Source organism: Corvus cornix, chromosome 2, assembly GCF_000738735.6.
Source record: "Corvus cornix cornix isolate S_Up_H32 chromosome 2, ASM73873v5, whole genome shotgun sequence".
Taxonomy (NCBI): Eukaryota; Metazoa; Chordata; class Aves; order Passeriformes; family Corvidae; genus Corvus; species Corvus cornix.
Window position 1 is genome coordinate 59,179,032 of NC_046333.1, and position 24,429 is coordinate 59,203,460.

General features: G+C 40.1%; 2 protein-coding genes across 8 annotated transcripts in view; both read right to left on the reverse strand.

Moving 5' to 3' along the window:
- Positions 1 to 9,593, reverse strand: part of CUBN (cubilin) — a 145,067-nt gene extending 135,474 nt beyond the window's left edge. Inside the window, exons 1-5 of the mRNA XM_039569420.1 lie at positions 9,534 to 9,593; positions 7,809 to 7,901; positions 6,782 to 6,820; positions 4,908 to 5,011; positions 1,102 to 1,228 (exon numbers count right to left, since the gene is read on the reverse strand). Of these exons, the coding sequence (XP_039425354.1) occupies positions 1,102 to 1,228; positions 4,908 to 5,011; positions 6,782 to 6,820; positions 7,809 to 7,901; positions 9,534 to 9,593 (423 nt within the window). The remainder of the gene's footprint in view (positions 1 to 1,101; positions 1,229 to 4,907; positions 5,012 to 6,781; positions 6,821 to 7,808; positions 7,902 to 9,533) is intronic.
- Positions 9,594 to 13,481: 3,888 nt separating this feature from the next.
- Positions 13,482 to 24,429, reverse strand: part of TRDMT1 (tRNA aspartic acid methyltransferase 1) — a 45,432-nt gene continuing 34,484 nt past the window's right edge. For 6 of the 7 annotated variants that reach the window (XM_019285603.3, XM_019285601.3, XM_010399245.4 and 3 more), the window contains 3 exons: positions 23,329 to 23,386; positions 22,175 to 22,304; positions 13,482 to 17,809 (listed from right to left, as the gene is read on the reverse strand). In XM_019285603.3, the coding sequence (XP_019141148.2) occupies positions 17,709 to 17,809; positions 22,175 to 22,304; positions 23,329 to 23,386 (289 nt within the window). In that variant the 3' untranslated portion in view covers positions 13,482 to 17,708. The remainder of the gene's footprint in view (positions 17,810 to 22,174; positions 22,305 to 23,328; positions 23,387 to 24,429) is intronic. The other variant, XM_019285604.3, reaches the window with a different exon arrangement.

The window sequence follows — 24,429 nt, forward strand, 5'->3', positions numbered from 1 at the left end:
GATCAGTGTAAGCAACCTGAAATAATCTTGGCTATTTTATCTTAATCAAATTATTCCATAGTCTATGCAAGGTGCAGCACTGACATTAAATTGCAAATACATGTTTTCTTTTAGGAAAACAGTTTTCTCTCTAGTAAACTTTACTAATGGCCAGATTTCAGCATTTATCTAGCTTTGGTCCAATTAAAGCTAATGGGAGCTTGTTGATTGTCACAGGAGCAGACACTGTTAAGCCAACACTGAACCCTTTTCAAAAGCTTTCTCAACAAAAAGTGGGCATTAAATAAGTGATGAGTTGTGAAACTTCTAAAAATTAATCAAAGCAATTATTTTACAGCAAAACACAAAAAATATGTGCTGTGAATGGAATGGTGCATGGGCATATAGGAGTATTAAGGAGCACAAGCTTGGCTGGGTGGTTTTGGAGGGCTGCTCTGAGTGGAAAGAACCAAAGCTGGCATGGTCCATCTGTCTCTTTGGAATGAACACCCTGTACCCAGATCCTCGCCCAAATGGAATGAGCCAGCTTGCCCCAGAAGAGCACTCAAGTGTGTGCCAGCATCCACCCAGTGCAGATGCCTGGAAAGATTGGGCCTGGAGTCAGACACCACATCCAGCTGACACTGAGGAGCACCAAAGATAAGCAGCAGCCACCCAGTCACCGTGCAGCCCTTCAGCTTCCAGGCCCCTGGCAGTAATGTTCCACTGGCATGCCTTTTCCCAGGAAAAATAAGATTCATTATGTTTGTCCTTCTTAATCATTTAAGCAGTAAAATATTCTAGCAACTTAGAACTCCCAAAATAATGAACAGTAAGAATATTATATTTCAAATAAGACTTTAACTTATAAAAAAAATATTCCCAAGCTCCCTATGGATGTAGTAGTAGATCTAATACTGTGACAAGAACCTCTAACAAGACATAAGACATTTTTGATTCTTTCTGCCATCCTTGGTACAACAGAGAGGTTGTTATATTGTATAGTGGCATTTCTTGCTGTTTTTCAGCAGCAGTGTGTGCTACATAGTTTTGTCATGCTCAGCAGTATTTGTTGCTTATTCATGCTGTGCTGTGTAATGAAGTTTATACATTGTTCCTTACCCTGTGGGGCTGATCCCTTTCTCCATCTACACAGAGGCCATGCTCACAGAGAGTCTCAGATCCTTCCTGGCAGTCATCAAACTTCAAGGCACAATGAGGCCCATAGGTTTCTGGAGTACAGGAGCAGCTAATAGTGAAAGTGGAAAAAAATCAAAATTTTGTCTTTCTACCACTGTTAAAGATTGTTTATTACCATTCTCCACTCTATGGTGTTTTTCTTAAGAAATACATCTCTTTAGCTATATTCACAATCCTGCTAATAATCATGCACAGAGGCCAAATCTCCTGTTCAAGACACTCAAGAATCACATGAGACTTATGTATATTCATGGCTGTCTGGCCCTATGGGAGAATCTACAGCCTTTTGTTACATTCATAAGCACAAATCCAGAAAAAAAGAAAAGTCTAACATAAGATTTAAACTGAACATGAACCTGGAAAACCCCACTTCAGTCAAAGAGCACCTAAACTTCCTTTTTCAGTTTATGACCATCATATGATGCCAAGTGCCAAAAATCCTGCCTCTGGCAATATGCAGATATGCCATGTCTGGCCTGTACTAGAGAGTGAGGTACCTTAATCCCCACACCACAACAAGGGGCAGCTGCTGTCTCAGCAGTGCATCAGCTTTTAGGGATGTGTGGTGGGCAAGAGGTGGCATTTGGGGTTGGTGGGGTGGGAAGAACAAAGCAGTGGATTGAAAGAAGACCTTCTACTGGGAGGATCTGTTTTGAAAGCTGCCAGATGCATCACATCATTATTTATAGGGCAGAGCTTAGACAGTATTATACATATGTGGTGGAACTGAAATGGGGAACTTCCAAACCATCGGATAATGTTTCCCTTTTCTCTGGCTCTATTTCCACATAGACAAAATGTGAGGCTCTGAAATACAACTGAAAGGGATATAAATGTACAGAAAACCTCCTGTCAGATCACTAGCTACTTATTAAAATGACAGTGAGACTCTCATTTGGATTCAAGTTACATGCTGCATTGTCTGCACCTTGCAGAGACATATGGCAGGTACACACCCATCTTGGATTGCTTTTAAGGTGCCTAATGAAAAATGCTCAGTAAGAGCATTTCTCTGCAGAATTAGAATCAGGGTATTCCAGTGCAGCTGACCTGGACCTTGGAGCAATTTATATAAAATAAGCTGCTGCTGTCCCTTCCACTATGTCACATGCTCAGCTGAAATAGCAGTTTGATAAGCCAGTTGTAGGTAACTAAACAGTGCACCCAGGACAAGCAATCCACACGAACTTAGGCTTCAAAAACCCACAACAGCTTAATGCTTAACTGCAGTCTGCAGTGCAAGACAGCGTGTTCATTATTGTAAGAGGCAGCAAGCAGAACAACACCTTCCCATCAGTGCAGCAGCTCAGCCTGGGCAAGCACAGAGGCAACAGGTCAGGGAACCAGATGACTTTTGTATGTCTAAAGTACATTCAGAGCTTCATGCTCAACTTCAAAGGACACAACAAGGCAATGTGACCATCTCCAAAGGAGGAGAACAATGGCACTGTCTCCTGTCTAGTCTGGCAAAGATTAATCTGCTACCCATCCTAAGTTTCTCAGAGAAGAGCTTCAAGAAGTAGGTCACACTGCAAGGCACTTCAGCCAAATTGTGATGCACTGCTGCTTGGCACTGCCATGGTTTTCTCACATGGCTCATGGCACGTTGTGACGAGGCCCCTGTTATTTTGGTTGTGACACAGAAGTCTGATAGACATGGGGCCTTCCACAGCCTTTCATCCAACTGATGCAATGGCCACTTAAGGCTCTGATTGAGGAAGGTGTTTCATGGATACTTGCTCTTTTTCCTCATACTTCAGTGCTTTCCTGAGTTACAGGAAAAGCATGCAGGTAAAGAATATGAACAAGGAATGAAGACTGCATTATGTTCCATTTCATGCAACCTAATCCAGTACTTCCCACCACCTGGTATTATCTCTGCAGGCTATGGAAAGTCAATTATTACCCTTTTCTTTCCTGCAGTCCACACTGGTGTATATAACCATGCCAGAGCAGTAGCGGGGTGATCTAGGTTGTAGAGCCCCAGAAAGCTTAGCAGCAATGTCCTCACAGCTGCTGAAAAGAGATGTCATGCTCTGCCTGGGGATGGATTTAGCATTTGGGGAGCACTCAGAAATAAGTAAGACAATATGTGAAAAGAGATAAAAGGCAGTACAATGGACTTGGGGAAGGGACTATATAATAATCCTGAGTGTGTAATGAAAAAGCAGTAATATTAAGGTTTTGATGACTTATGAAGAGGTCCTAGTTCATTTCATGAAGCACTGATTCAGCAAGTACCAAGGAGGGCAAGAAGTACATGAGGGAATCATGACTATACTAACACAACGACAACGCTTGCAAGAATGGCAGACCTTAAACCTTAATTGAGTCACACACCTGTACATCTCTGAGCATAATAAAAAACAAATAAAGGCAGATTACTTTGTGTGTTGTTTCCTCGACAAATATCTGTTGCAGACAAGCTAGAAACATCCTTTAAAATTGAAGTAAAGCTTACAAGGAAGCATCATGCACCAGTGACACCTCAGCAGACTGTGTTAATGCTGAAGCATGAGGAGCGCTATAGGAGGACTTCCTTTGTTTGGGGTTCTTCCAAGAACTCACAAAGCACTATAAGCTAGTGTTACATCAAGCAAATATTTGTGGGGGCTAAGATTTTCGGTCTGAAGCAGGAGACAAAATGCTTTGCAGAAAGCTGTGGCATGCTCTCCAGCGTGCTTGTTCCCATTGCACAGGGATAGCTTTGTATTATATTTGAAAGTTATTTATTTACCAGATTATTTGACATTTTGGATAATGAGACACAAAATGTTCAGGCTGGCTTCCCCTCAAGCAAGTGAATGTTTTCTAAGGAGCTGGGCACAGCCAGAGAAGAATATGCTCCAGAAGCCTCATGCATATGGGGCCCAGCACAAAGGCAGCCCAGGCACCCCCTTGGTCTGACAGCTGCAGACAGCATTTCTCTTCCCCTTCTGTCTGGCAGCACTGTGCATTCCTTGCTCTGCTGCTGTCTCAGCAGTGCCTGTGTTTCTGGAGGGGATGGAGGCATTTCAAAGAACTGTTTCTGATTTCCCAGAATACTCTGTGTTGGAAGGGACCCACAAGGATCATCAAGTCCAAGCCTTAGTGAATGGCCTGCATGGGGATTAACTCATGATCTTGGTGTTATTAGCACCCTGCTATGACCAACTGAATGTGCTGGGAATGCCAGTGATCAAAGGTGCCCATATATCCAGGAGATTTCCAATTCAAAGCCTTTTCTGGGCCAAGCCTGTTCACTCCCTTCATACCCTCACTCCCTCTGAGTTCAAGGGGTGAGAGTGGAGGGATGGTAACGTGGCTGTGCTCTGTGGGCATGTTGGTGAGTGCTGGTTACAGACCATCATGAGCATCTCACCTCCCCAGCTACATCCCATGGTGCAGGATATTTCCATTAAAGCATCTGCACCTACAACAGGGGGGTGGGTCACTGGAGCCAGCCTTCAGTTTGCAGCCTTCTCCCCTGGCATGGCTGTGTGATGGATCTGGTTCCTGCTGCTCTTCTTGTGTCAAAGCAGGCAATGGCTTTGGAGGCCCTTCTGCATCTGTGGTGGGCTCAGTGTACAGTGCAGTAAGGATCTTATATTTTCTCAGGCTGCTAGGGTTTATAGTGCATAGATATTAAACAGACTTACTTCTAGAACTTGTGCTGCAGGCGCGATATGGGGTAAAAAAGTAGCAGAGTATTCTACACAGGATATTTGTGCCTAGTTTTGAGAGTTTACCTGTAGCTGCCTGGTGTGTTCACACAAGTGGCTCCATTCTGGCAGCCTAATGCTGTTCCAGCAAAAGTCTGGCATTCATTAACATCCACGGAGCACAGGGGGCCCTAAGATGAAATGGAAAACCAGTTTATTTTCCAAATAACTGAGAAAAGAAGCAAACCATGGACCCAATGTTAATATAGTTTTCAAAGATACACAAACCATGGGCTGCTAGCAACACAGCTTCCCTTATGAAACACAATAACAAAACTATTTTTCAGCTGTGTTTCTGTGACCCTTGCTATCAGTGAGATGGGGATAAAATATTTCAGATGTAGAAAGCATATGAACAGCACATTTTTGTCATCCCTTCACTTTCCAACCAGAAAAAGACTCAGAAAATTTTCTTTTTAACTGTTTCTATCAGGAAAGCACATAAATTTTGACCCAAATCTTGCTGGGCTAACTTTTAAGTTGAAATCCTTTGAGAAGAAGATATAACATTTCCATCTCTGGTGCACAGAATAGCACCATTAAACCATTTGCTAGTAAAGTCTCTGGATTTAAAAAAGTCAGAATGGCACTGATTATTTACACACCCCATTTGTCCTACATGTTCGAGATTGAATAAACATCCATCCCTTCCCCCATTCTCTCTCTATCCTTGTGTAAGGTCAACAGCAAGGCATGCAGTTCAGTTCAGTGCTCAGCAAAAACCAGACTAATTCTCTGCTGTGGGAACTGCCAAGAATCACTGACTTCATGGGCCATCGCCTGTGTGTAACAGTGCAGGGTTTGGCCCAGTGCTTTGGGCTTCTTTCTTTTTTACATGTATAGATTGATATTGTTGAGAAGCAAACGAGCTGCTCTCCAGCCAGTGAGTGATACTGCTGCTTTGCTGTTCAGTGTATCTCACTCTACCCTGAGCAACCCTAAAATGCTGCGCTTCGTGGCGATCACGCTAACCTAGATGCAGACTTACAGTTAAAATACACACTCTGTAGTCAAGGAGGTTAAAGACTCACCTGCCAGCTGCTGGGACAGAGGCAAAAGAAACCATCCAGTGAGTTTACACAGGTCCCTGTGTTCTTACAGGGGTTACTACTGCATGCTCTCCTCTGGATGTCCTGAAATGCCAGAAAAAAGTAGAAAATGAGGTTTCTGCTTAGTTGGTGTTCCATTAGCATTTATTTTCAAGAAAAACCTTCTTTTTTCTTTTTTCTTTTTATTTTTTTCTCATTCTTTCTTGGATTCCCCCTCCAATTTTTTCAGCAAGGTTGATTTGTAAAAGTTTTGAGCTATTTCACTTATCCCTGTACAAAATAATCATGCTGTGATTGGTACTACACAGAATGGCCAAGCCCTAGGATGAGAAAAGCCCTGTAAAAAGTAAATAGAGACTGTTCTTCAGCAGCAGCGTCTAGATGGAGGGTTATCTTGTCTTTTTGATTCCATGGGTGATTCATCTGACAATTGTTTTTACAGCACCTTTAGGTGTGGCTTGTCACAAGCTCACTGGAGAAGCAAGCAACAGCTGAAACTTAGCTAGTTCCAATACAATAAAAATTCAGTTTGAGTTTCTGGTCTTTATCTTGACAGACCAGTGAAGGAAATGTTTACTTCTCCTTGGTATCTACTTGTTGTTCTTGAATGTACAACTGTTTTTCTGCTAAGAAATGCAGGCTCCTACACAGTTTATATTTTGTAAGAAGGCATATCACCTCCTCCACAAATCTTGGTCCTTTTTTTTAACCTTCTGTTACCAAAAAAAGTTTTCCTGAGGAATGCATGAGAGGAAAGAAATCATTTAGCTATTTAATCATTGAAACCTCTCTTTATTTACTTGGGGCTGGGATTTTCTTTTCTGCTCTCTAGTTTGCTTCCCATTTACTTACCTGCTGTAAGCTTTGAAGTTTGTTATCAAGACTCAGGATCTGCAAAAGAAATGCAAATTGCATTGTGCTTGGTATGAGAGTGACCACAGAGGTACTTGCTGGATACTGATAAGCTAACAAAATGTATTCCTCTGAGAAAAGAGAATAGCTGATATGTGAAACCAGGTGACAGTCGGAACCAAATGAGGCCCCATTCACTGTGATTTTGGTGGGTTTGGCTGTTCAGAAAATGACAGCTTAAACATGTCCCAGCCTGGATCCACAAGGCAAGACTCAGTCTTGCAAAGACATGTTCAGGTGCTCAAAACCAAGAATGTGAATATTCCTGTGGGATTGTCCAGGTCCTTGCATGCATGACAAGGACGGAGGTCTGGGACAGAGCACTGACAGGCAAGAAGAGGGTCACCAAATCTCAGTGGGTTGTAACCACAAACAGCAAGCTGAATAAGGGAATATGATAGATACATACTAGCACCATTTCCCTAAAGGAAGATCTCTTAGGCTATAAAATATTTTCCTATAAGGAACTTGTGGAAACACTGTAACAAAAGACACTTAAATCAGGCAATGGTTTAAAAATTTTCTCATGGAAAAAAATTTTCAGGAGCACGGAAGTGACAAAACTACTGCATAGGTCTTTTCTTTCCACAGAAAATCCCTATAGCCCATTTCACCCGTGGAATGGGATGTCTGTTTAACAACTATGAAAACATATATGGTTCATTTCCAGAATTTATCCGTAAATATTAGAGGATATAGTCAATACAGATGCTGACAATGAAAAAAGAAGAATCACAGTAACTGGAAATTTTTGGGGGATTTACAGAAATTTTTGCATTGTCTCCAGAGCTTCTGAATAAGCATCTCAAAATTAAACACAGACTCCAAGCTGATGTTAAAGAGGGACTCTGCTCCAGTTCCCTGAACTGCGTCCAGAAATACTAAAACAAATCAGTTTGTTTAATATTAGTGCGAGGAATGGAAACCTGGGAATGTTGGAGGAGGATAACGCGAAGGTATGGCTCACCTTGGAGGTCAGCAGAGTAATCTGCTGGGATACATTCTGAGAGGCACTGCCGGCTTTTTTAAGTTCTTGAATCTCTGTGCTACTCTCTCTAACCTAAACAACAGAGATAATGTGAAACAAACCTTGACTTTTCAAAAGCTTAGGAAAGTTTTGTCCTTGCATAACTTTACTATTATAAAGTCCACTTAAATACAGAGAGCTCTACTACACACACAATTTAATCTTGTAATTATCTTCTGTGATGGCATGATTACTTTACAAGTCTGCAATAGCTAACTTTTATATTAGACTACTGATATAGATAATATAAAATAAAATAATACAAACCACATCAAACACTTGTGAAAACAATTTAACCATTAATATGTAAAACTGAAAATGAAAATATATTAAGGAAAAGTAACTATATCACCTGACTAAAAAGTTCTGCAAGGTCTTCTTCATTAATTTTTACTTTCCCCAATGGTCCAGTTCTAAATTCAATATTTTTGCTGGAGCCAGCATGGAACACTAAATTACCCTGCTCGGAGGATAAACGAGGCCTGTTGTGTTATGGAAAAAAAAAAAAAAAGAGATCATTTAGTTACACATATCTGCCAAAGAGTGTGTAAAATAGAGATGCAGTAAAGCCATTCTGCTCCCATTACCAGCACTGCCAGGCCACCATATCAACAAATGCAATGGTACTTACTGCTCATCATAAGTGGCTCTTTTCTGCCTCTTTTTTTCATGGTGGTTTGGGTCACAGCTCAGTCCAGCAAGTAATAATAACACAACTACAAGCCCAGGGACAGGAGGAGTCCAAAGCATTGCTCTCCTTCAGCTGTCCTGAGCTTGAAGTGAAACCTCCAGTGCTGGATTGGGCTGTTGTGAGCCCAGGTGCCCTTTGCTCTCACACAACTCCTTGTTCACAAGGTGCCCATTCTGCTGCCTTGTCTTGCAAGGGTGAACTTTATCTCAGATACCTTAATTAAAGATTGACAGCATGCAAATCCCCTAGATATTAAATGCATTTTTCTGTTTTTGTCTTTTGGTGTCAGGAGCTTTGAGAGATCATTAATTGGAATCTGCCTGTATTTTATCAGTATGTCTTTGCCCTTTGTACAGCTGAGCACCCCTGTCTCCCTGAGCACCTTGTAATCTGCAGCTGTCTGCTGCAGAAATGGCTCTCTCACATGCTGCACCACAGGGGCAAAGGAAAGATTATTTGGCAGCACTAAAGGACTTAACTGTTACAAAAAAATCCCCAACCCCAAATGTAAAACCCACAGTGGCTGGCAAGGAATACTTGTATTGAAAGAGAAGCTTCCAGTCAGTAATTTACTGGGCAGATGACACAAACAAGTCAGCAGTACTGAACAGCATCCCATGGATTACAACAACAAAGTACAATTTTAACTGAATATGGTTGCTCTGACTCAAGGGTGGCTCAGTCCCCAGATGCTGAGGCTCAGGCTGCTTCTGCTGAAAGCCATGAGAGATTCCATGTCCCACCTCTCCTTTGCTTTTGCCAGAGTCTCCATATTCCCCTTGCAAAAGACTTTCCTGTGCTTTGTTCTTTCTGCTTAGAGGAGCTCTGCATATGTTTTCTTTCCTCATGCTAGGACCTTCCTGAACTTCCAGGCCCACCACCATTCCTTTTCATTTTCCTTTTTGCTTAGTAGACATCTTATTCAGATTGCTCACATTTCAAAACTCTACTGAGAAGAGTAGCAACAGTTGTACCTGCTCTTGCTTGTAGGTAACACCAGCATCGTTTAAGCCCCAGACCTTCCTGGAAGCCATGGAGCTCTGGCACTTCCTAACCCTGCCCAGTCTTTCTGCTCCAGTTTGTGCTTGTGACCTACAGATGTCCCACAGATATGTGGAATCTCCCCATGGAAGCATTATGAGCTTAAAACAACCTGGGAAGAAATTGGATGTGGTGACAAAAAATACTAATGTCACCTCAAAAAGAGACGGATGCACGCTGTGAACGTGAATGTGAAGTCAGGATGGCCAATGTTTGTGGTGCTGCCACAGATAACTTGATCTTCACTGTGAGTAACCACAATGCCTTAGATTGTATCAGCTGTATCCCACCATTTTTGTTTGCATAAAACCTAGATTTTTATTACATTTTATTATCTTTGTTTTCATAAACTTACCTTGGAATTCAGAACAGCATCAGCATGCTGACCACTTCCCTTGTGCTCACACTGACTGTGATATAGGTAACGCAGCAGTCACTGCTGCTGCCAAGGGATCTGGAAGGGCAGAGGGGAAGCTCCTACCGAACCCACGGAAGACAGTCCATCCCATGTACCTACTACTGAGGTAGAAGGACAGCTCTCTGGGTGTTCACCTGCTCTGCAGCAGGGAGTCTATCAGCTGTTCTTGCCAGAACAGAGAATATAAGGTGAATTTTCCATGTGTTGTCCTTTACCATCATGAGGGACAATGTTTCCATAAAAATACAGAATTGTGTCCTTAGCTGTTGGAAATATGACTGCTCCATATGACTGCTCCATTCAATCCACATGAACTATGTTTTTTTATACCAACTGAGAATCTGTCCCTCCACCCTTTTTATATTTACTATTATGCTTTTTGCCCTGAAACATCTGTTCAGGAACAGGACAGCATAGACAAATTATCAATGTTTCTGTCCAGTCTACGGGACACCTTCTGCCTCTGGGTATCCTGGTACTGTCCATTAAACTAGCGCTCATTAACATTCTTTCCGTCGATTCTGAAGCCTGTCTGGAGGGGATTTTTTCTCTTTTTGTTTTGATTTGCTTTTTGTTTTAACAGTTTACTGAGTTTGTGTAAGTGTCAGTTGGGTGTCAATTTGAATAAAGTCTGGGCCAACTACACCCGCACTCCATAGCAGAGTGGCTGAATGTCTGGATACTCCAGGAACTTACTTTCACAAAGTCAATTGTATGCTGACAGTTTCCATCCTGGCCTTCGGCTGCGGCCCACAAAATCCTTCCTTTCCTCTATTCATTTCTTCTGCACACTGAGTATGCATTGCCCCTCTCTGTCGCCTGTCAACCTTCAATTCAGGCTTCCCTTTCCAACTAATTAACTCCAATAAACCAATAACCAGCGAGCAATAAACCATAAAGGATGAAGACAAGGCTGCTAATGCACGGAACAAGAAGAAATTCACCTTCTCTTCCTGCACGCTTTATAGCTTAGAAAATAGTTGGCCTGAAGACCAGCTGACTTTGACTATGCACTGATTATAGGATGGAAAGAGAGGGTTGGGCACCCACCTATTTGCATGACACACAGTTTTCCATTTCATTAGACCTTCCAGATTTTAGTTAATTTAGTCTTTATTCCTAGTGAATGCACCTTAGGCTGGCCAAATTGAGAAATCTATAAACCTCCTTGAGGAGAGAAATAGGTCCACACCTTCTGATTTTACTGTAATATATTGGATTGAGACATCATTTTTGGAAGAACATAATGGAAAACATGCAAATGTCTGGCATAAGAATAGGTGCTGTTCTTTTTAACAAGAAGAGCTGGCATGAACCTCTCCTCCTGGGACAGATCATTCATTACCTCTCTACAATGAAGGCTCAGAAAACAGCTCTAAAGAGTATAGGTTGTGTGCAGATTTGGCAAGAGTAACCGAGTGTTTGTCTCTAATTCTGGTTGAAGTTCATCCTGTACTAGCAGGGACTACGATTTACCACCATCTTGTGTAGCTGTGTGAAATGAAATGGTGGTATTCCTCTACTTCTCCAGCACTATGTGCCTGCAGTGCAAAGACAATGGTATAGAAGGTAAGAGTTGACTCAGATCACGGCCAAAAATTCAACATGCATTAATTACTCCTAGAAAGTAACTCAGATGCATGGATATGACATGAGTTTTTGACAATGTTACCTTTTTAAATGGAGGAAGAGCAGCAATTGGTGTCAATCCAAGCCTGGCTAACTTTTTAATGGAAGACCAAAAAATAATCCTTTTTTTTTCCTACAGACAGAAAAAAAAAATCCCTGCTGTTCAGTGTTATCACTCAAATATTTGCAAATAATTATAAATCTGGTCCATTGCTGGTTAAATACCAAGTAGAGCACATTTACCCAAGTTTTCCGTCAGCTGAGCTCGTATCTCCCAGTTCTTCCGTCTTCACTTCCTGGATCCTCTTTCATCTTTCCTCTTTCTAGTAATACTCTAGTGTTCAAAAGTGACACACAACACATGAAGTGACACTCCCTATAACTGTGCAAATTCATGGTGTAAACCATGCTCAATGTTGAACTCAGCACTCCCATGTGTCCCTACAGCTCTGAGACAACCAAGCACTAAGTTGGTTATCAGGTCCTGTGCAAAGGATCAGCAACCATGGGATTTACATCAAATGTAGGTGACTCTGAAAAGTAACATTCCCCTTGCTGTTCCTTACCTATAACCACCTACCATCAGTTCCTTCTCTCTATTCATGAGTGTCTGGAGAGTTTTATGGCCACAGCATCTTCCCCAGGGGCTGCAGCTGCTGCAAGCCTCCACTTCCCACACCCCTCCCTGAGGATTTCTTTTGCTTCTCAGCATTCTGCTCTCTGACACCTGTCTAAGATTCTGCTTCCTCAACACAGTTGATGAAGTTCATAAGTTACCTGCTAATGAAGTTAAACTACCTGGCCAGGAAATTGAGTTTTTCAGATTTTAATAGCAAATGACAAAGATAAGAGTCTTGATTTAGTTAGCTACTTAAGTTGGAATTGATCTACTGTCCCAATTCTCCATGGATTCCTTTATCACAATGACGTTTTAACATGTTAGATTTTTACTTTCCTTATGAGACTTTTATTTTAGTTATTCTTTCTGATTTTTCTTCCTACACATTGCTGTTTCTATAAACAACTAACCACTTTGATGCTGCTTAGTCTCCATTTCATTCTTTTTTGTAATTAGGTTCACGAAAAGCTTCCAGTTGGTTGTATTGGCTTTGTTCTTTTCTATTGATTATTCCAGTCCTTTTAACACATTCCAGTTGCTTTAAAACACACTGGAGTTGTTTTTAGGGACTTCCACTTGCATAGCCACCCTTCTTCAGTAACAACCCTAAAGCCATGAATGAACCTGGCTGCACAACCTCCACTGGATTCACTCTGCTCTGTACTGCTGGCTTTTACCAAGATGCTCAGTCCGAGCTGTATCTGTAAAGCATTTGCTGTGTGTGGATGCTGTGGTCACAAGTACGGTAACCACAGCACCATACAATTCTGTCACCATACAAAATAAGCAGTAAGATCCATCATCCTGGGCAAGAAGAAGATCTGTCCAGATCAGTGGATCATCCAGGTCACTCTCCAACAGTGGCCAAAAGCAGATAGGAAATGAAGGGTACACGAAGGGGCAAGCACACACAGTACCTCTGCTAGGTACTCTCCTGGCCTCCACTTACTTGCAGCTCGGGAACTTCTTCAGTCAGAGATTTACTTACTCAGTACTCTCAAAGGATTTTTCTTACATGAACTTGTCCAGTCTTCTCCCCAAGCTTCACCTTACAACGCATGTAAGGTTGTAATGAGTAACAACACATGTTAAGTGTGGTCAATATACAGTGAAAATGGCAATAAAAATATTAATTCTGAGAAGAATCCCATTTTTAAGTGTGTTATTTATAAACTGAGACTGGTTTATTTTTAAAAATATATATAGGGCAAACAGTTGAACTAATCAAAACCATTTATTACTATCTATGTATGAGAAAATATATCAGAACCATCAACATGCTTTTCTTCCAAATTCCAGGTGGCAATTAAAAAAATATTTCAATTAAAACAGCCCAGTGCATGGACAAAAGCACAAGACAAACATGCTCTAAGTGAATCCGGGATTTCAGGATGTATTCTTGCATCTAAAATCAGAGACATTCTTCCCTGGAGGAGATTTCAGGAACTTTTTTGCTGCAGTTTCCCAAATCCTAGTGAAGGGTATCCAACCAGTGTGGCCATCTGACACTCCATCCAACAAGTCTCTCACTAAAAGTGGTGTGTTCCACTTGATTTAAACCCTTCCAACTCTGCCTCTTGCTTCACCAGAGCTCTTACCAGAAGATTCCTGGTCCAGTTTCCTCCCACTGTCAAAAGCACCAGGTGAAGGAAAGTCAAAGAGAAAAACCCAGTTGTTTTGCTTTCAGAGGCAGCTGCCTGGCCTCCTAACAACAGCTACATAAATGCCCCAAACCTTACAATCAACCAAAGATAAAAATAACAGAAATCTTGTCATGGTCTTTGCAATAACATTTAAATTGGCATACTATCACTACCCAGTATTTCATAAACTTCCCCTTAATGAGGTTGTAACACTGCAACACTCATGTTTGCACATGCAAAAGGAAAATGGCTACTGGAATTCATTTTGGGCTCTATGTCTACTTTTTTCTGTTTTCACATTGTTTTTCCTTGGATATTTCTCTGACCAGTTCAACTTCATACAATATTTATATAACACTGCTCAGAAATGCCTAGTGCTCTTAACCAATTATTATATTACCTCCTCCAAATCCTTACTAATAGGTCAAACTCTTTAAACACCATCAGAAAAAAAATACAGCACTTAAGTGCTGGTAAACACATACGAGACAAAATATATTAAACTCCTAAGGAAAATAAATATAATTCAGTATTTATGCAAGAATCCAAGTGTTAAACATTAGTATGAACAGCAAGCAAATAGAGCAGCCAAAGGGTGAGCTGAGAATTCAATACTTCATCCTTGAGATGTAACAAATATTTTCTAAATTTCCTGTTTATTTTAGAAATGTGTGACAACTGCTGAAACAGAATTGTACAGTCATTAAAGCATTGGACCTGTTCAGAGTTCTACTGAAATGTCTCTGTCAAAACCAAAATGGGCTTTCCCTTGACTAAGTTTATGAAATCGTTATCACCAATCAGTGTTTTCCCAGACTGTAATACAGAGATTCCTGAAAATCCTTATAATTCTCCTAGAAGAGACCAGTCAAAAGCAAGATGAAAAAGCCTCTGGGCAGGAGCCTTACATTCACTGCATGCAAGGATGCACCTCCACTTCAAGCATCAAAGAATACTCAAACTCACTGCATGAAACAAATGGTATTTTAGTAATTTTGCTGCTAGACAGGTTTCTTCATGAGTATAGGGAAACCTGAGACTAACTCAGATAGAAACTAGCTGGTATAGGGAAGATTCTTGTAAGGCAGTCTGCAAGCTTCAGAAATGGCTGCATAAATGTAACACCACCAAATATGATACCCTTTTTCTCAGTAGAAATTATCGAATTTGAGGGAACACAACCACATCACCTCACTCAGATAAAGAAATGTAATTAAGATGTGCAAATGAATGAGGTACAAAATCAAAAATCAGATTCTGGAAGTCTCCCTCCCTTTCCAAAGCTGTTTTCCAGATTTTACTTCTTCACCTTTCAGCTGCTTTTGTAATCACATTTCATTCCTGTGAAAATGCTTAAGCTGAAGTTGCAAAGTACAGCAATGATGTAGGCTGCAAAATACTTAGGATTAGGAGACTGCTTGGAAAAGGAAGCAACATGATCATCAAGTGAGGTCAAGCAGGTACAACCCAACAGAACTCAGTAAACCAGTCTATTAATGACAAACCAAGGAGATAAACAGCAGTCCCTCAATTTAGCTGCACCAGTATTACAGGGTTAGCAGGGGTAAAATACACAAATATGTATTTACAATTCTGAATTCTTTCATTTTTTTTCTTTCAGAAACAGCCCAAATCAGCAAACAGATTCAGTCTTCACAATCACATTGAATTAAAATTCACTGTCAATATGTAACAGGCTCTGTATTACTGTATCAGTTTTAGGTGCAGCTAGGTAAGTTTCAATTTCCACTTTAACACTGCTAGCTTAGAAGTGGCATATAAAGCATTAAAATATGTTCTACACATAAAGGAATTGAAAGTTAATTGTTAATAGTAATATTTTTCCAAATATTATTACAGCGAAGCAAAATGAATAGACTATTACGTGGTTTGGCAGAAGGAAATTCCAATTTATATGTCAAATTGATATACTTTGTTTTCACACCAATGTTTGGAAAGATAGCAATAGATCTTCACACTACCACATTTCTCCCAAGAATAAGACCATACAGCTATAAGTTATTGATCTGGCTGATAAATCTACACAATAACCACTGTGTGTACAGGTACCTATGGTTCACTCTCAAAACCACACCTGCTCTTTGCAGTTTAGTAGCCAGCATGGTAGTACTTTTTTGCCATTTCAGTACTACAAGGAACCAGGTAAAGACAGAGGCCGACGCCATCCTTCTCTAGAGCTTTGTCCAGAGCTCTTTCAGGAGAATCCATTTCCATTTCTCTTTTACAGCTGGAACAGTCCAAGCAGTCAATATGCTCTTGGAGAGTAAGACAGGCTGAAGCAGGTCAACCCAAGCCTTTCCTGGTTTAACAGTCCATAAGAAACATGCAAATCAAGACTGAAGGAAGAAATACACAGGAGTCGGCATAAGATAAAGTATGGCACAAAACATCTACAGACACTCATTTTGAAATTGTTTTCAGGACTACAGCAGATGAAAGTAGCTGCAGTATGAAATGAATACAGCAGCTCTGTTCTCTATGGTCCTCAATTTCTCCTGCATTACCAAGCCCAGATGGAACATACCATGACTGTTCCAGTGTCATCCCATGGGTGCAGGGAAGAGGGGGAAGAAAACTCATTAATTTTCAGGACTGGCAACTTAAACTTACTGCTTGGTGCACAAGAACTATGACCAAACTACAAAATCCTTCTGTTTTCTTCACATAATCTCCCCAACGGATGCTTACTAAGTATCACCTCACCTTTTCCTCACTCAAGCTGTTTTTAATCTAGATACCAATGGGAAAATCCCAAGGAAAGATAACCACTGGAGCCCATGCTTCTTTAGAGGGGTTTCAGTTTCCCCATTATTTTTTCTATTATTTCAGAGGTACTGAACTCAAAAGACTTGATTAAAAACCCACTGAATCCAGCTCTGTGAGGTGCTGTACACCGGTGGCACTCAGTATGGCCACATACAGTGGTTTCACCCCAACATACACTCCTAACCCTAGTACTACCACCAAGATTTGTGAAGAAATTTTCAGAAGCAGCCCATACAGTTTTTCTCCAGTTCTTATGTCACAGGAACCTAAACACGGAGCTTCAAAAATTTTTTTTATGTCTTTGAAATGATCTTATCCTGAAAAATATGAGAAGAGGAACAGGCAAGTTATTGTCAGGGCTGTGATAATCTTGAAATATTTTTATTCAGCTGCACCTAAACAAATCATTCCAGACAGATACAGTTGGGTTCCAGAATCTTACAAGTATTTAAAGAAGATGAGACAACCATAAAGGACATCACTATATCTTAAAAATTTTATACCAAATACTGAATTTAATAGTTTCATGAGCTACAAAAATCACATCAAAATTTCAGATCATATATAGAGTAAATCTTTTCAGAAGAGATAATTTACATTTAAAGATGAAGACATTTTTCATGTAGAACTTGATCTCTGTACCTAATTAAAACAGCTTTGAAACAGTTGCACACAGTACTGAGAAAATGGTTTTAAGATAAAATGAAATAAAATAGTCTTATCTTTTTTCATTCAAATATTTGCATATACTGCTCTTTTTCATTTTGCAAACTAAAAAATAATATTTAAATAATGCAAATAAGTCATGTAAACTTCCATTTAAATAAAACACCTATAGAGTTCAAATCCATCATGAATACAAGTTATTAAAAATATATCAAAACTGTTCAGCAAAATGTCTAGACAAATATCTTGGTAAGCTCTGGTTTTTGCCCAGCTTCCATCAGCTTTCTCCTGAAAGATAGAAGTATTTTCTGCCACCAGTCCATATGCATCAGATTCAAGTTCTAAATTATTCAAGTAGAATGGAGATCAATTTTGCCACCACGTGTACGTTGAGGCTGTTTCCCAGAAGACGATAGCACTGCTTTACTGTTACCTTTTCAGGAAAACCTAAAACAAAAACATATAGTGCAACATCACTAGTCTGGGTTTGTTACTTTTTAGTCTAATTTTTTTTTCAGTGAACATTTCTTACAGCAGTTATCACAGACTGCTGCAGAATTCACCCTCCCTTCAGCTTCCCCCCAAAATTCACAAAGTTACAAAATCAATTTGCAACCAGTTCATTGGATTTGGATCAGTTCTTCTATTATCAATACTGCCATCTCTAAGGTTTCACAAGAAGCTTCAAAGCATTCCTCTGCTGTGTAACTAATGCTGACCTACCTTCCCTTCAGAGGGCTCAAAACATCCAGCAGTCTCAGGGAGGGGCAGCAGCACTAAATCCCTGCACAACTGCTACTCTAGATAACATCCACAGAAGAGCATGGCCACAACAGAAAGAAAACACAACGATTCTGCAGATGGATTAAACTGCACTTCTCAATAAGCTTTACATTGTACTTCCCACATGATCCCCTCTAACCAGCTCAGGCAAATCACGAGTCTCCCAGTGCAATACACCACCAGAACAGATTAAATGATGAGCAAGGCTTACTCAGCGAGTGATTAGGCAGTTGAACAATTTTCCATGTAATTCACTGCCGACCCTGTTAAACACACTCAGAAATACAGACAGCATCAGAAATGTCCATCCCATAGTAAGTGCATGGACTGGCAGGAAGAAGGGAGCGCTGGTAAAAATGACACCAGTCCAGGTATTGTGAAAGGACTGTGTTGTGTACTGAGTACCACTCCTGAGAGCGAAGCAGTTTCAAGCAGCCAGCTGGTCTGCTCTGTCCTTGCTTGCACTCTTACCTTACTCCAACTGTGAGGTAAAGTACATTTGCTTCAACCTGAGTGAAAGATGAACACCAGTGGTGGCTTAACTGTTAGGGTCATATAGGTAAGCTGCTGAAACTTGACCACATTCAATTATTTCATCATTCCCTAAGAAGAAACACCTAACTTTGACTTGGAGGTCATCACCACCCCAATTAGCTCAGATGCATAAGCACACTGTGAGTGCAAGTAGTGATATGTATGCTCTGAAATTTTCACAGCTCTTCAGAAAAAATTCTCTTCCAGAGAGAGCTCAGGAGAGAATGTGGTTGGATAGCTGTTGAGCCAAAGAAGGCTCTGAGGAGGAGGTGGTGTCTGGGAGGAGTTGTTCCATCCTTCTCTGCCAGTTATTCGTGCCTCAAATGTGGACTGCTTTGGTAAACACATCTTCTGCCAGCTCCATCCACTCTGCCCAGCTTCCTAAGCACTCACACTTGGGCAAATGTTCTTCTGTCTTTGGAACAATCACTTGCACTCCCACACACACTTCCTTAGATGGAGTTTTCACATTTGATCAATGATAAGGTACAGAATAAAGGCATTTTAAAAGAGTACATGAAAAGAAATATGTATTTAGGCACACATACACACACAGGTGCACCAAGAAGCCTACCTGAATCCTGACAATGTCAGAATTCCTCCTTCTACCTTTTGGCAACTGAAAACCAAGAATTAATTTTCAGAACTCATGATCTCCTTTATCCCAAGCCTCCTCCCTCTGACTCTTAACACTGTCTTGCACTTTCTATCTTCTTGGCTCCACACAGAATCAAAAAGTCAGATTCAACACCTCCCAGTATGCTGGCACTTGCTGCACAGCTCTCACTGTAGCATTTATGTCACACACGGTACTTGATGACATTGAGGTCTTAACAGCACGTACTGCCCCACCATATTAGCTTTTGCTTCCTAAAAGCTTGCATAAATTGCTAATAAGAAAAATGGAAAACACATCCTGACATCACTCTCATGAAAGCAGGTCACAGGTGTGAGAATGCTCTGTTCACTTTTAACGATATTGCTGTGGGACCCACCAGAGTGACTAAGACAAATGACTGCAGTATTTCATTGAACTGTAGTGCAATTACTATTTATACATTTAGATGTTAAAAGCACAAATAAATCTGGTCATGTTAAGAATGAACAATGACTTTAACTCTGGACCTCACATATTGGAAAAGGCCATCCACTTCTTAAAACACAGAACCATTTAGACAATCACATTTCTTCTGATGATACTGTAGCTGCACTAGTAACAGCATCTGTTACAAAGCTCCTGGCAGTGTGTTCACATAGTTTTCAGCTTAATAGTTTCCTCATTCTTCAGTTTCTTGGACCAACAACATATACGCAGGAGGTACAATTCCAAGCTTTCTGGTTTTGAAAATTTCAGCCTAAATGTTGTTGTCAGTACAGAACACAGTAGCAGAGAACTTATAACACATTTTGCTCTGAAAATACCATATTTCACAATGATTACTTGAAGTTTAGTATGGGAGAAATGCTGTCAGGGCAACACCTTTTGCTGCAGCCATAAATATATCCACTTTCAAAAAAACCCAGAGCTTGCAAATTGTCAAAGGAAACTGAGACAGTACCTAAATTCACTAAAGATTTCAATCAGCCTAGAATCAAGTAACACTTTTTTAAGCAAAAAGTGGGAAATGTTTTAAACACAAAGAAATGTCAGACTTGTGACTCAACGCAGTGGGAAAAGCATGTTCTGCCTATGAATCAGGAGCATATGCAAGAGGAAACCACCAAATGAGAGAGGCCTGCTTTTTGTGTTGTCAAAGTTGGAAAAGTAGTATAGAGAGGGAAGAGAACTGCAAGAACTGTAAAACAGTTAAAATACTAACTGCCATAATTATGGCAAAAGGGTACTGTCCTCTGAGAAGTGGAATCCCAACCAACAAAAGACAGGTCTGCTAAATGAACACATTGTACATGGTGGTGATCTGACTTCCTCAGAAGCCTGACTTGTCTTCAGAGTTCAGTTCTGGTTTGCAAAAACATTGAACCTCACTGGTGTCTCTGCAGATGAGCTCTGAACAGAAAGTACGGTATCACTCCAAGCACTATGAAATTACCAAAGCCAAGTTTCACAAACTGTTCACCCCACATTAATGCAGTCTTCCAAATATAAATTTCTCCACTGTCTCAGTTCTCCCTTTGTAAAATACAAGCAACATTAATCCAATTGCACCTCTCAGTAATGTTGCAGAGACTGATATAATAGTGGAAAAGTTCCATCTGTGTTTAAAGAAAAGAGAAAATAGGCAATTCTGGGTTCAAAAGAGATCTCGAGCAGCAAGATAAGCCTATACAAGCCCAATCCAACTCTGTTAAGTTCAAGTATCTTGACATCAGCCTACGTGGATATGGAACAGAGCTGTGCTTAAAGGCTTTCTGAAAACAGAACAGATCTATTAAAGAAGAGAGGCTACGAAAAAACATTGCATGTTGGTATGTAACAACACAGCACACGCTTGCAAATACTCATAAACATGTAAGCTTAGTGCTGGCAGCTCTAGTTTCACTGTGCAACCTTGATAATGTTCTCCAAATGTAGCAATTTCGAATATAAGAAGTAATAAATGAAAAAACAAACTAAAACTGTGAAAGAAAGACATACATAGAAACAAGTCACATTCCTTAAGTCACTGAGGAAGTCAAAGAAAAATATAACAAATTACTCAAGGTCAGTGCTGTCTTATTCTTTGAGCAATCTGGTGTAGTGGAAGGGAGTTGAAATTAGGTGATCTTTAAGGTCTCTTCAAACACAAACCCTTTTATGATTCCATGGATGCTTTTGTTGCTGAGTGACAATTAATTCTTAGCAGGTAGTAACAGCAACACTTTCCTGCTTGCCCTTTTTTACAAGGAGAATTCTGATGAATTTATTTCAGGTTTAATTCTTGCTGATGTGCATCCAGTGTACTGATACTGCTGAGTTTTGTTCCTTGACTTCTTAAAAAAAACCCACTTAGAAGACAAAGTAACTGACCAAGGACTGCCTTTTCTAGAAGAGAGATGGCTTAATAGATTGGTTACTCCTCAACAAAGAACTATCTGTATCATCTAAAATTCCCTTTCTGCCAGCAGCTGTAAATGTGTGGAAGGGAGAAAGCAAGAAGCCCAAACACTGAGAACCACAAACAGACTTCCTAAGCTGGCAGGATATGCTGATTTACCACAGTTGTGAGTAACACTGGCTGCTGAGTAAATAATTTCAACTTAAAACAAAGGTATTCCTTCATTGCGCTTCAGTAACAGAGCATTTCGCCTGCCAAAACCTTATTCTTAGCTTATGAAGATAAACCTCACCACAGAAGCTGGCTCTTACAAAATGTGAAAAAAACTGGTTGAAATTCAGAGAAATTCAAAGTTAGGCAAAATACAAGAATCAACCAATCAGGAGGGCTGAAAAAAATGCAAAATAAAAAGAATGGATTAGTCCCAGCAAAAAAAAAAAAAAAAATACATTGGCATTTCTGAAGAATAATGTAGAAGGAGGTGCTTTGTAGCACATACCAAATTCCAAAGGGAATCCATGAAGATTTGCTATTTCTCTTGGGGTAAAGTACCTCAGTTTTAGTGTTGACAATTTCATAAGCTTCTCTTCTTCTGGTAAGTTGTCAATATGCTTAAACACTGATTCAAGCTATGAAGAATATAAAAAACAAGAGATATGACTGATGCAGGCCAAATATGTAAAATTTACAGTCACATCTTAATAGAATATTTCCTTAATTATCAAAGTGACAAAGATAATAGCATGTTTTGCTTGAAAGTGTCATTCATACTCTATTTTTGCAGCCAGCATCTCAACACATGGACTTGCAAGAAAGAAATCAATGTTGCCATGAGGATGTTCATAATTTGTTCCTCCAGTTCCAAGCTATACCAATACTTAATGGGGCAATCAAAGAACAAACATTTGTTAATGGCAAAGGACAGTGACTCAGTATAACTCAACAGCAGACCATTCATACAAATTAAGTTGTATGGATGCAGCTGTTTTAATACACTTGCTTTGAGATTATTCTGAATTCCTGAGCTGCATTCTTTTTATGTTTAGAAATGCCCTATAATATTAGTGACCAGCACAGAAGTGCAGGAGGCAGGGCTTGTGTACAAAACAGGCTTTGTGAAAAATATCTTTGAATGCTGATTCACCAGTACATTTATTATCTTCCCCAATACCTAAACACCACTTGGTCATGAACTTAGTATCAACAGTAGAACTTTTCAAAATACTCTTCCCACATAAACCGTAAGTTTGAAATTCAAACATGTTAAACATCTGACAATATTTACTGAATCATCTGTGTACAAAAAACGGCTCTCGATTCACAACACTGTGCTGTAGGTTCTCCACAGAACCAGTCATTTCTAATGTTTTCACATGCCCCCACAAAACCTCTGTATGACATGACACATAATAAAATAACTGCAACTCATATTCTCCTCACAGAGAGACACAGATATAATTTTGGTCTAAACAAACTGCTATTTAGGAACACAAAGTAAACCAATTGGAAACTCAGTTGCCATAAAATGTACATTTGAAAGATTTTTTTCTTATAATATTCAGAATAACAAAGGAGAAGACAAAAACTCCAAGCTTTAAAACAAGTCTAGAGTTTCAAAACAAGTCATTCTAATATGTTAGACTACACACTTACCTCTACATCTACTGCTGTCTGCAGAACTGAGCCTGTCCCTTCTACATAGTGTCCATACCTCAACAACAACAAAAACAATCTCAAATTAATATTTTCACTGGATTTCATAGTACTGTCAACTGCAAAGATGCAGGGAGGTTACTTAGGTTCCTTTGCCTTGATTAACAAACAGCCTCCTGGACAGATAAAGCAAAAGGCCTTGTTATAAACACTGCTAACCCCTGGAGTGCAGTACCCTCTGAATGTGCACTCTGGGGATGAGTCTGCACTCAGTGCACAAGGGTTCATCCACACTAGTGCCTTATATATGGCAATTACATAAAGCCAAGGAACTCAAGCATAGGACCACCAAAAACAGCCATTTACATTGCCTAAAACAATTTTACATAAAAGGCAAAGTATGTTAAAGGTCAAATGTTCCCAGGGGTTCAAATTAGCTCTCCTTATTCAAAGGAGGACCACTAGTGTGAGCCTCCAGCTTTCATGTCAAAGCATTAGGAACAAAGTGGTTCAGTCAGGTTTAACTTTTGGTTGCTTGTGGATTTTCCACTGAAGGAAGGCAGATGGCCAGGCATCTATGAGGAGCAGTAGAAGAAAGAACGAAGAAGAAAAAAATTAAATCCAAGTAAACAGTAAGCAAACTTACATTCTGAAACCTATGATAGCTGCTCTGCATGCCTTGTGGTTGATTGCATAACAAATTGTTTACTCCGAAGTCTCTTTAAGGCTGTCATTTAAATATAATTATGGACTTTCAGAAACATGCTCTATTGGTCTAACTATGGCAGTTTGAACTTTCTGAACAGAAAGTGACTGAGTGAAGACAACAGATGGCTTTGCACTGTGGAACAACTTCAGAAGATCCCCAGCGTTAGAGGGATGTGGTCTGCATCAATTGTTAACAGATACTATTCTCTAGTTTTATCTGTACAACTGTAAGGACAATTATAAAGGTCTTTTGTTCCACTTGGGACCCATTCCTAAAGCATGGCAGAAGTTATGTTTCAAGCCTTTCTAATTCCACAGTGAATAAAAGAATACTCTCCCTTCAGCACAAGACAAAATGACCCAGCATGGCTCAATCTTGAGTATTTCATCCTC